Source organism: Lynx rufus, unplaced genomic scaffold, assembly GCF_022079265.1.
Source record: "Lynx rufus isolate CCGP_SWC_20201006 ecotype Redwood Valley unplaced genomic scaffold, mLynRuf1.p SCAF_3, whole genome shotgun sequence".
Classification (NCBI taxonomy): Eukaryota; Metazoa; Chordata; class Mammalia; order Carnivora; family Felidae; genus Lynx; species Lynx rufus.
Genome location: NW_025814845.1, coordinates 165,102,798 through 165,115,072, shown reverse-complemented (window position 1 = coordinate 165,115,072; position 12,275 = coordinate 165,102,798). Strand labels below are relative to the sequence as shown.

The window sequence follows — 12,275 nt, the reverse complement described above, 5'->3', positions numbered from 1 at the left end:
AATTAAGAAAAAATAAAATTAAAAAAATAGCTTTCCTACATTTGGACAACTTCTTAGGATTTGAAGTCCCAGCTAAGCAAAAGATAGATGATGTGGGGGACAAAAAACACAACTTGTCTTTGTCAGCTGTTAAATTAACAGGGAACTCTGTATTCCTAAGTAATACCATTAGAGATTGGGATGCAGGAAAGTTGCATTTGGAATTGAGAGCACTAGTTCTGGAAAATGAGGTGAGGCATTGAGGATAACATAGGGGTGATGAATGCTGGAGAGAGCAATGATAGATACCAATGAAAATACGTACCAGTTGTGGAGTGCCTATTAGGTACTGGGCATTCGGTAGGCATACCAGACCTGTTAGATTATTTTGGTGCTTATAAACTTCTCATAACAATCCTATCAGTAGACATAATTGTGTTTCTTTGATTCTAAAAGGCCATCAATTTAATAAAAAGCTTTTCAAAGAAAACATACATTGCACTTACACCATGATGTTTTATTGTGTTTAGTTTCTACTAATGGAATATAGAATGCATTTATTCATAACATAACTATTTTATAATTCATGATAACAATGCAAGTTTGAGTTCAAGCCTTCATATTCAGAGTCTAAAGAGTCTTCTTGTTCTTTTTCACTGTGCACGTACAGTGCTCTATAACCCACCTGGGACTTCTTTCACAACTTTAGGATTGACAGTGTAATTTAGAGCAGAAGAAAGAAGAAAGAGTTTCTTCTGCATTTCCCATTTTATTAAATTTATAGTTTCCCTCCCATCATCTGTCTTTTGACTGAGAAATACTCCTTCACAATGCATGACAACCACAGTTTTTCCCAGCTTTGAAAATCATGTGACGTATGCTTAGAGATTTGTCCAAATCTACAAATATGCTGGTGTTGACATCCCAGTGTATTCCTCAATGTGGTGACTGGCAAGGTTATCGTTATGTTAAGCATTGATTATAAAATGCATTCCTTTAACTTTTAAGTTTTTTATTTTAATTCCAGTATAGTTAACATACAGTATTATATTAGTTTTAGGTGTACAACATAGTGATTCAGCAATTCCATATATCACCTGGTGTTCATCACTGACAAGTGTACTCCTTAATCCCCATCACCTATTTCACACATCCCCCCACCCACCTCCCCTCTGGTAACCATCACTTTGTTCACTATAGTTAAGTCTGTGTTGTGGTTTTTCTTTTTCTCTTTTTTTCCCTTTGTTCATGTTTTGTTTCTTAAATTCCACATATGAGTGAAATCGTACAGTACTTTTCTTTCTCTGACTTATTTAACTTAGCATTATATACTTTAGCTCCATCCATGTCGTTGCAAATGGCAAAATTTCATTCTTTTACATGGCTGAATAATATTCCAGTGTGTGTGTGCATGTGTGCGTGCGCGTGTGTATATCACAGCTTCTTTATCCATCCATCCCACTGAGGCTGCTTCCATAGATTGGCTATTGTAAATAACACTGCAACAAACATAGGGGTACATGTATCCCTTTGAATTAGTGTTTGTATTTTTGGTGTAGATACTCAGTAGTGAGATTACTAGATTGTACATTCCTATTACTTTTAAAAACATGTTAAGTGTGTTTCAGAATCACTTTGCGAAACTGAAGGTACTTCTCAATGTTTGAGGGTACAATTATTTCCCTCCTCTTTCTCTCCTGAACACTCTCTGGTAAAGTCTTTTTTTTTTTTTTTTACTCCTTCACCCAAACTACTCTCATCGAGGTCAGTACCTCCACCTGGCCAGATCCATTGACCAATACAGTCATCATCGGCAGCACTTGACACCATCTTTATGAAACAGTTTCTTTCTTATGTCTCCTCTATCAGTTAGAGCCTTCTCAGTTTCTCTTTCTCATTCTTCCTCACCTTTCTGACCTTCATTAACCAGTCCTCAGACTTCCCTTATCTTCCTGCCTTTACTTCTGTAGTGAAGTCATCTAGTGACATAGCTGGCTTCTAGAATAAACAACTTTTACATGGAAATGTACAGCTCCTCACCCATCCTTCTGCCTACCCTACAGCACTCTTTGGATGTCTAATTGACTCTGCAAACTTAATGTCTTAAACCAAACTCCCACTTTCCACCCCATCTCATCCTAAACTGGCTCTTTTTGTAGTCTTTTGTTTCTCAATAAATGGCAACTTATGGCCTCTAGTTGCTTGGATAAAAACATTGAAGGAGGCACCTGGGTGGTTCAGTCGGTTAAGTGTCTGACTTCAGCTCAGATCATAATCTCACATTTTGTGACTTCAAGCCCCGTGTCGGGCAATGTGCTGACAGCTCAGAACCTGGATCCTGCTTTGGATTCTGTGTCTCCCTCTCTCTCTGTCCCTCTCCTGCTTGCACTCTCTCTCTCTGTCTGTCTCTCAAAAATAAATAAACATTAAAAAACAAAGCATTGAAGTCATTCTTGACTCCTTTCTTTCTCTTATGTCTGGCATCCAGTCCAGTAGCAAATCCTATCAGCTCAACTTTAAAATTATACCTAAAATGTAATACACTGCTACCACCCTGGCCCAGCCATGTTAGTCACTCACCTAATGTAATTGGCCCACCACTTCCATCCAGGCCAATCAGCAGCCCACTGTCTCCAACCTGCAGTCAGATTGACCCTCCACAGCCTAAGTCAGATCAAGTAATAAGCTTCTCAGAGTCACGCAGGGGCTCCTCATCTCAATCAGAGTAAAAGTCCAAGCCCTATGGCCAACCACACTCTATGTTTCCTGGAACCTGCTAGTTCTCTGACTTCTGACTATTGTACACCGCCCGCGTTGCTAACTATCCTCCAGCCAGACTGGTCTCCTGGATGATCTTACATATGCCAAGCACAAGCTACCACAGGGACTTAGAGCTTTTGCTCTTGAGGCTTCTGAGCATCTCTCTTCCCCAGATTTCCACATGGCTGCTCCCTCATTTTCTTGAGGTTTCTTCAAGCAGTACCCCAACAAAGAGGCCTCCCTTGTGCCACCTGTATAAAATAATGACCTCCCAGAATTCTATGCTGCTCACTGTGCTTTATTTCCCCGCTCCCAGCACATATATCCTAAGGATGGTAAACATTGATTTGTTGATGGCTTGTCCACACTACATTGAACACAAGCCCCATGAATGTGGAGACAATAGCCATGTTAGTCACTACTGTATCCCAGGACTTAGAGGAGGGCCATCCCAAAGGAGGGTCTCAGTGATGTTTGTTGAATTAGTAGACAAAGGAAGAGTGAACAAAAGAGTCCAGTAACAGAGTCAAGGCTGAGTTTTCATCAGGAGAAGCATACATTTCTCTACTGCTCAGATCTGGCCATCAGAGCAGCTCCTCACGAAGTCACCATTGAGGACTGTGCCGTGGCTTGCTCATCTCAGGCTGACTTCTACCTTTTGTCCCCTTACAGGTCTACAGCTCTCCCAGGTTCTGTGAGGCTTCTGCTATGACCGCAGCTTCTTCTTGGTACCAGGACTGCCCCTTACTGCTGCAGCCACACCAGATCCCTGCTCTGCCCTGTCTGTCTTTAGCCCCAAGTCAGCATGGGTAGTGTCAGTAGCCTCATTTCTGGCCACAGCTTCCATGGCAAGCACTGCCGGGCTTCACGGTACAAGCTGGGCAAGTCCTCCCATCTCAAGAAACTCAATCGATATTCAGATGGGCTTCTGAGATTTGGCTTCTCCCAGGACTCAGGCCATGGCAAGTCCAGCTCCAAAATGGGAAAGAGTGAAGACTTCTTCTACATCAAGGTCAGCCAGAAAGCCCGGGGCTCCCACCACCCAGATTACACTGCACTGTCTAGTGGGGACATAGGCGGCCAGGCTGGGGTGGACTTTGGCCCGTCCACCCCACCCAAGCTTATGCCCTTCTCCAGTCAGCTAGAAATGGTAAGCAAGGGTCTTTGGTAAGAGTGGGTGGGTTGGAAAAGCAATAGAGAGCAAAATGGGAAGAAGAGAGTGGGGGCAAGGATGGGAATGAAGGCAGTGATACAAACATTTAAAAACCCAAGAAGCCAGAGCAGTGGTGGTGAGGGTGGAAATGCTCAGTCACACCACAGAGATCAAAGGCTGGACGAGGGAATTGAAGCACTGGTCATGCCCCTAAACTGGAAGTCTTGAGTGATCCCTTAACACAAAAAGCAAAAGAGAAATGAAAGCCTTTCTGAGCCCTACTGGAATGTAACTCTGGATTGTCAAAACAGGACCAACAGCAGCATTTTCAAGTACATGGCAAGGGGAGGGAGCTCTATTATCATCTGGAAGAGCCAATGGAGAGTCTGCTTGTAGAGAGCTAGCAGCAAAGCAGACTCCTGAAGGTGGGCCTTTCCCTCACTTGCTGCTGTTGTGGTGCAGCAGCTCCTCACTCAAGCCAGGCCTTGAAAGTGTCTTCGGTGGGATAAGAACTGAGTTTGTTATCATCAGTTTAGCAGAAATGAGGTCAAAAGAGGCCTATAAAGTCAGAAATCCAGCCCTTATGCCAGCTCAAGTTCTCATGGGTCCAACCAGTGGACTTGAGAACAATTTCCCTAATTAATCACATGCCCCCACCTGGGGGGATGAATCCATGACTTTGATATTCTAGGAAGTGACCCACTTAGTTTGCATAGAGCTTTAAGCTTTTCAAATTTAAAGGGTTTGTAGACTGCAAGGTACTCTTCCAATGAAAATGACAGTTTTAAGAAAAGGATTGTTGGGGCGCCTGGGTGGCTCAGTCAGTTGAGCGTGGGACTTTGGCTCAGGTCATGATCTCATGGTCTGTGAGTTCGAGCCCCGCGCCGGGCTCTGTGCTGACAGCTCAGAGCCTGGAGCCTGCTTCGGATTCTGTGTCTCCTTCTCTCTCTGCCCCTCCCCCACTCAAGCTCTGTCTCTCTCTGTCTCAGAAATAAATAAACATTAAAAAAAAAAAGGGGGGGCGCCTGGGTGGCGCAGTCGGTTAAGCGTCCGACTTCAGCCAGGTCACGATCTCGCGGTCCGTGAGTTCGAGCCCCGCGTCGGGCTCTGTGCTGACGGCTCAGAGCCTGGAGCCTGTTTCCGATTCTGTGTCTCCCTCTCTCTCTGCCCCTTCCCCGTTCATGCTCTGTCTCTCTCTGTCCCAAAAATAAATAAACGTTGAAAAAAAAAATTAAAAAAAAAAAAAAGGATTGTTATTGCAAGTGGTCTTCCCAACCCTTTGATATTAGTCACAGCCAGTATTCTTGCTTCTGGCCTACTGGAAGGGGCAGTGAAGGTGAAGAAGGGATGCTTATTGACCATGCTTGTTGAGCCTAATGCCCTTACCCTACACCACACAGAGACCCAGAACCAGAGCCCTGGCCTAGGGATCTCAGCCAGGGAACCTAAAGATGCTATTCATCATCTCACAAGGGCTGGGACAAGCTGATGACAGGTTAGTAGTTTGTAAAACAAAGTAACTCAGTGATCCTTAAGTACATCCCCTAGCCACAAAGGAATTCCTCCTTCTTGAGAGAGACTCACCATATTCAGCTGCTTCATAGCAACAGGCAAGATCGCCTATGGTTATTACCAAAAAGGATGCCGTGTGGCCAGCATACACACCCAGCAAGGGAGGGAAAGGTGAGAGGGGAGTTGAAGTGAGACATGGAATCAATATGGTTGTTTTCCTCACCAGGGGTCAGAGAAAGGTGCAGTGAGGCCCACAGCATTCAAGCCTGTGCTGCCACGGTCAGGAGCCATCCTCCACTCATCCCCTGAGAGCGCCAGCCACCAGCTGCACCCTGCCCCTCCAGACAAGCCCAAGGAACAGGATCCAAAGCCCAGCCTGTGCTCTGGGGCACTGTCTGACTCTGGCCGGAACTCCATGTCTAGCCTGCCCACACACAGCACCAGCAGCAGCTACCAGTTGGATCCACTGGTTACACCAGTGGGGCCCACCAGCCGTTTTGGGGGCTCAGCCCACAATATCACCCAGGGCATCATCCTCCAGGACAGCAACATGATGAGTCTGAAGGCTCTGTCTTTCTCCGATGGGGGCAGCAAGCTGGCCCACCCAAGCAAGGCAGACAAGGCTTCCTCATGCATCCGCTCCCCCATCTCCACAGATGAGTGCAGCATCCAGGAGCTTGAGCAGAAGCTGCTGGAGAGGGAGGGAGCACTCCAGAAGCTGCAGCGTAGCCTTGAGGAGAAGGAGCTGGCCTCCAGTCAGGCTTATGAAGAGCGGCAGTGGCGCTGCAAGGAGGAGCTGGATGGCCTGGAGCAGAAGTGCAGTGGCAAGTTGAAGCAAGCCTCACAGAAGAGCCAGCGCACACAGCAGGTGCTGCACCTCCAGGTGCTCCAGCTCCAGCAGGAGAAGAGGCAGCTCCGGCAGGAGCTTGAGAGCCTCATGAAGGAACAGGACCTGTTGGAGACCAAGCTCAAGTCCTATGAGAAGGAGAAGACCAGCTTTGCCCCTGCACTGGAAGAGACTCAGTGGGAGGTGAGGCTTATGGTGGGGGCTTGGGGTGGTCAGCTATTTGATACCAGTCCCCACTTCTCCTCCAGGTTCTAGCCCATGGTGTGTGTACACAAATTGCCCAAAGTGAGCCAGAGTGCCAGACTTGTGACCCAAACAAAGGGCTCCATGGTGAACCATGTCGGGAGTACAATTAGTGTGAGCTTCCTACTCTCTCCCACCTCAGGGCCTCATGGCCTCCAGAATTCAACTTGCTAACTGAGTCATTGACTGAGGAGCTGGAACTGAGAGAATAGAGGCCTCATTGGGCTGAGGGCCGACCCACTTCATCTGCTTGCAGGAAGCTCAAAAGAAACACAAGCCATGCCTGAGCATGAGTTCACGCTGGTTCAAGAGCCCACTAGAGAGCAGACTTTGTTATTTTTGAGAGAAGGGACCCCACGCACTAGTAAGAGTGACCTCATTTGTGGCAGGTATCACTGACAGAATGGGCCATTCTACATAGAACTGTAAGTGGGGCTTCTAGTTGGTGGACTGCAATGGAAACATAGAAGAGCAAGAGAAGGGCACACCATACCTGGAAATGAGGCATCTGGACCTGGCTTAGCTGGAGAAGCTAACCCCCACATTCTGATCTCCAGAAAATACCTCTTCTCACCTGAAGGGCCTCTCAAGGTGGCACAGGGGACAGATAGGGGTGTGGGCATGGTGGTTCTTTTATTCTCCCCAAAGACTCCTACCCTGGAAAGGAACTGAGGAGGCATTGTGTCTGATTAGACCAGTGCCATCCCAGGTCAGGGTGACACATCCTCAGCAACATAAGCACCTGTTTGCACTGGAGCTTTCTGTACTCATTCTAGAAATTAGAGTGACAAATGTTATCAGGAGTAGAGAGGAAAATGATCCTTTCTATGAAAGAGATGAATGGGGGTACTGGACAGGTGAGAAGGGAAAATCACTTATTTGCCAGGCTTCCCACAGAGGAAAGGATGCTGGCCATAGGGGTCTTTCCTCTTTCCTATTGATGATGGCACAGAAGACCCCACCCTAACGATCATTTCTCAGCCAGGGATCAGAGACATTTTGGGGCACCTCAAAGATATAAGCTCGTCCTGGTGCTAGGCATCCATGCTTATTTGTCCAATTCCCAGCTAAGCTAGACATCACTGTGACCTCATTCCCAGATTGTCCAGTCAGTCTAGACAGTAAAACAATAAATAGAATAAGTATTTATAATATCACATAAATATATTGCAAACATATTTAGAATAGTAATTTATCAAGTGTTTATTAAGTGCCAAACCCTAGGTTCTCCCATTTAATCCTTATAATAACCCTACTTCATAGGGTTATTATATGAAGTAGGGTTATTATAAATAATCCTTAATTTAGTTAAGAAAACTGACAACACAGAGGTTATAGTAGCAAACAACTAGTTAAATGACTTGCCCAAGATCACCACATAATAGGTATCAGAGCCAGGATTTGATTTAATGATTTGGCTCCAAAGTTCACATTTTTAATCACTACCCCATACTATCACCAAGATCAGCCAATCATATACAGATGTGGTCGAGCCAGGATTCAAAAGCAGGCCCATGCCTCAACCATGACTCTATGTTGCTCCCTCCATGAAACAAACACAGGCTTTGCCTTAGAAAGACATTCCTGGTCCCACACAAGCATTGTGGATGAGGTTATGCATTGCTTCATAAGTAGCTCATGAGAGCAAGGAGTTGGGGGTTCCTACTGTGAGAGAAGTGAGGAAAAATTAAGGTAGCTTCTGGTCTTGTTCCAAGAATCCATTCTGTAGAGGCCCAGGCTCTGACCTTCATTCTGTCCAGCTTTCCCACAGGCCAGCAGGAAACATTCTTGTGACACAGCCAACCAGACTGGTCTAGGTCATCTTTTGAGCCACCCATGACCCCAAATGGTCAAGACCCCAGAGATGCATGGGTCTGAATCAGTGCCTTTGATTTTGTCTGCTGCTTTTGGCCAACTTTCAAAGGGGAATAAGAATAGAAATGGTGGAGGGGTGGGACAGGGGGAGAACATAGAAGCTTGTCATTTGGCAGATCTGAATTGGACACTGTCTCTGAGGCAGGCATGTTGCTGGTCATTGGCATGTAGCTGGTCATTGGCGTGTAGCAGTTAATACTTGAAAATAGTCTTTATCCCCAGTAGGGAAGGAGGGGAGCCAGGTATGCACAAGGGTGAGGTCAGAAGATGTGGGCACAAACATGAATGACAGAAGTTTGCCAGACATGGAACTCAAGGTCATTAATGTTAAGTGTGGATGATGGAGCTACCAGTAGTGAGCATTGGTTTACACACAACCATGGGTTTGGGTACTGATTGAGATATAGACTCTAATTTGGGGTTGAGACAGGCATGTGGACAGACTAAGACTACAGAATGACAGGAACCTCAGAGAGGGGCTTGGCCTTCACGGGTCACCCAGACCATCATGCCTGGGAACTCTCTTGAGACACCATGTCAGGACCAGCCTAATTCTTTAGGCAGTTAAGATGTTACTCTCCCCAGATAAGGACCTCTTATATCTTAGCACCTTCTCTTCTTCCCAACCCAACCCTTGGCAGGTGTGCCAGAAGTCGGGTGAAATCTCTCTTCTGAAGCAGCAGCTGAAGGAGTCCCAGACAGAAATCAACACCAAGGCTAGTGAGATCCTTAGTCTGAAGGCACAGCTGAAGGACACACGGGGCAAACTGGAGGGCATGGAGCTGAAGACTCAGGATTTAGAGAGTGCTCTGCGCACCAAGGGCCTGGAGCTAGAGGTCTGTGAGAATGAGCTTCAGCGCAAGAAAAATGAGTCCGAGCTTCTCCGAGAGAAGGTGAACCTGCTGGAGCAGGAGCTGCTGGAGCTGCGGGCCCAGGCTGCCTTGCAGCGGGAAGCTGTGTCTCTGGGGCCAGGGCTAGGGCCAGGGCCTGGGACTACCTTCTCTGAGGACATCCCCGCCCTGCAGCGGGAGTTGGAGCGGCTGCGTGCGGAGCTCAAGGAGGAGCGGCAAGGCCATGACCAGATGTCCTCAGGCTTCCAGCATGAGCGGCTGGTGTGGAAGGAGGAGAAGGAGAAGGTGATCCAGTACCAGAAGCAGCTACAGCAGAGCTACCTGGCCATGTACCAGCGGAATCAGCGCCTGGAGAAGGCCCTGCAGCAGCTGGCCCATGGGGACGGTGCAGGGGAGGCCTTTGAAATTGACCTTGAAGGGGCTGACATCCCCTACGAGGATATCATAGCCACTGAGATCTGAGGGGCCTCCTGGGAGAGGGAGAGCCTGGGACCTGACATTGGGAGGCAGGGGTACAGAGCCTGTAAAGGAGGGCTCCTCTCTCCACTACCCTGCTCAATAACTCATGTCTCTGAGAGAAGCCTTCCCCAAGGCACAGACCTGGGACCCAACAGGGGAGGAGAGAGAAGGAGAAGGACTGCTACATGACTTTTCCAACCCTTGCCCACATTCCAGCATATACCATCCCTCCAGCCCACCAGACCTCTAGCTTTCCCAACAGATGCATCCAGGGATCTCCGTCATTTGGTTAATAGATCCCTAAACCTTGCCCTTTGTTTAAAAATATTTAGACCCTCTCCCAGGGATGATGGTGACTGCCATATTGGCCAATGGGCACCCCATGACAGAAACTCCCTTCTGTGTGTTCCCACAACTGCCTTTTTGCCCCTGGACACATTGGGATGCCTTGGGAATAGAAAGAAGCCATCTGTGACCATACGCCTTGGATCCTGACCTGTTTATAACCTGAGCTATTTTCCTGTGGTCTCTGAGTTGTAGGGCTTGTAGTGAGGTGTGGGGAACCTTGCTTAGCAACATCAGAGCTGTCCCAATTCTGGACAGCCACAGACAGGAGGGGAAAGCTGGGGCAGCCCAGGAATGTCTAGACTCTCTAACCAGAGAAGGTTAGAGGGAGAAGCCAGGTAGTAATGACCAGACCCTGCTGGGCCCTGCTAACTGGAGGTGAGCAGCCTTGGACAACTGGTAGCCCAAATTTGACTTCAGTGACCACTCTTCTTAAAGCCATAGACACTGAGGCCCTGGGGAGGGGGAGATTAAAAGCACCTGACACAGGGTGGGTGTGGCTTATAGGTCAGGGGCAATCCCCAGAGCCCCAGGCAGAGAGAAGAAGCACAAATACAGTCTTAATGAACAGCCCCAGGGCCACTGGCTAGCCTCCCTCCACCTGGGCCCCATAGGAGCCCCCAGCTGTAAAGAAACCAGAGGGCTTCAGCTTTCTGGGGGCTGGGCCAGTACCTAGTAGGGGAAGGGGGGGCGGGGAGGGGGTGCTGGTGTTTCTTTTCTAAAGATGTGTAGAGCTGGGGGAGGAGAGAATGGTGGAGTTTCTCAGTTGCTTGGTTCAAAGAAAAAAAATTTTTTTGGTCTTCTTTCGTCTTTTTTTCTTTCTTGTCTTTTCAGAAGCAAGCCAGATCTAGCAGGCAGCCAGAACTGTTCCATGTTCTATTTTTGACTCAAGCTACAGCTGCTGTTCTTTCTTAGGACAGCCAAGCCTTGCTGGATTCCTGAGTTTCATGCCTGCTTGCTGAGAGGGGTTCACTGAGGTAGGAGGGATGAGAGTCTGGGTATTTAGCAATCTGAGACCAAACCCCTGGTTCTGCCTCCCTGACCACAGTCTTTACAGGACCCAGAGTGGGAGTGGGAGCTGCTTCTCATCACCCTCCCCCCACCCCAACTACAGCCCCCATTCCTCCAGAGCCACCACGGTCTTTCTGAGTTGGGCTGAGGGCAGGGCCACCTTCCCTGCAATTGGCTCTGCCTTCTAGTCCCTGAGGTTAAACTGTGCCTGTCCTGCTGCCTTCATGTGACAGAGGAGCTTTTCTGGAATTTCAAGCAATTGCTCTTAGTCATAGGCTAGATTTAAACCTGAAACGGATAGACTAAAAGCCTCCTTCCTGCCTGGAGGGCAGTGCCCTCCATAGGGCACAGTGCAGATCCTCAAGTCAAAGATATCCCATTCCCTAAGCCACACTGTTAGAAAGTGGAACAGGGATGGTATACTATCTCCCAAACTGAGAAGGCACTTTGAGACCAGAAAACAAAGCAGGTGACTCCATTCAGTTTACACAGAATTTTTATTCAGGGTAATGTACTGACAGAATAGGGTGGGGGATGATCCAGGCACTCTACACAGCTATTCTCCACAAAGTCTGGACCTTAGTCCACAGATTTTATACAGCCAGGGAACACACAGAAGGGCATTATAGTAAGATCAAAGGGTTTGCATGCACCTAATTGACAGCTAACCTTTAATTAGATCTTGTGGCACCACCTGTTCATCAGGAAGAGGAAAGACTGTGTTCTAACAGATTCATGGGAGGCTGAAACAAGCCTCCCCCAATACCAGCCTTGGAAGGCATGTCTAAGGTACGTATGTTAATCTCCGAGGGGCCCAGAACACGTATTCCCAAGAGAGGTCATCAAGTGAACACGAACAAGATGGAGGGCCAAAAATGGAGTCTATATTGTCAGCACTCCTACACACGGCCCTCATTCCCTCTATTTTCACCAGCCTGTGCCTTGTTTGAGTCCTTTTTCTCAGTGAGATTGCCACGAGATAAAGGGGCTGCTGTTTCCTTCCCAGGCTGGAGATACCCCACCACTCCCCACCCCCAAAAAGCAGCCAAAAGCCTGGCACCCTGCGCTCAAGACCTTGCCTGAGAAGAGGTGTGTGCTAAGCCCAGGGGAGGGCGCTCAGGGGCAAGGTTTGCACTCCACCATGGTGTGACACTGCCCTGCACTCTGCATCCTGACCTAAAGCCAAACCATGGATGCCCTACCTGGTCTGCCACCAGCCCAAGGCCCCAGAGTAGCCCAA

General features: G+C 47.9%; 1 protein-coding gene across 1 annotated transcript; it reads left to right on the top strand.

Moving 5' to 3' along the window:
• The first annotated feature begins 3,414 nt into the window (after positions 1 to 3,414).
• On the top strand, positions 3,415 to 10,659 carry LZTS1 (leucine zipper tumor suppressor 1). Its single transcript, XM_047091606.1, has 3 exons — positions 3,415 to 3,889; positions 5,631 to 6,434; positions 9,011 to 10,659. Exons 1-3 carry the CDS (start codon positions 3,545 to 3,547, stop codon positions 9,680 to 9,682), a joined length of 1,821 nt encoding a protein of 606 aa, XP_046947562.1. The 5' UTR covers positions 3,415 to 3,544; the 3' UTR covers positions 9,683 to 10,659.
• The last annotated feature ends 1,616 nt before the right edge of the window (positions 10,660 to 12,275 follow it).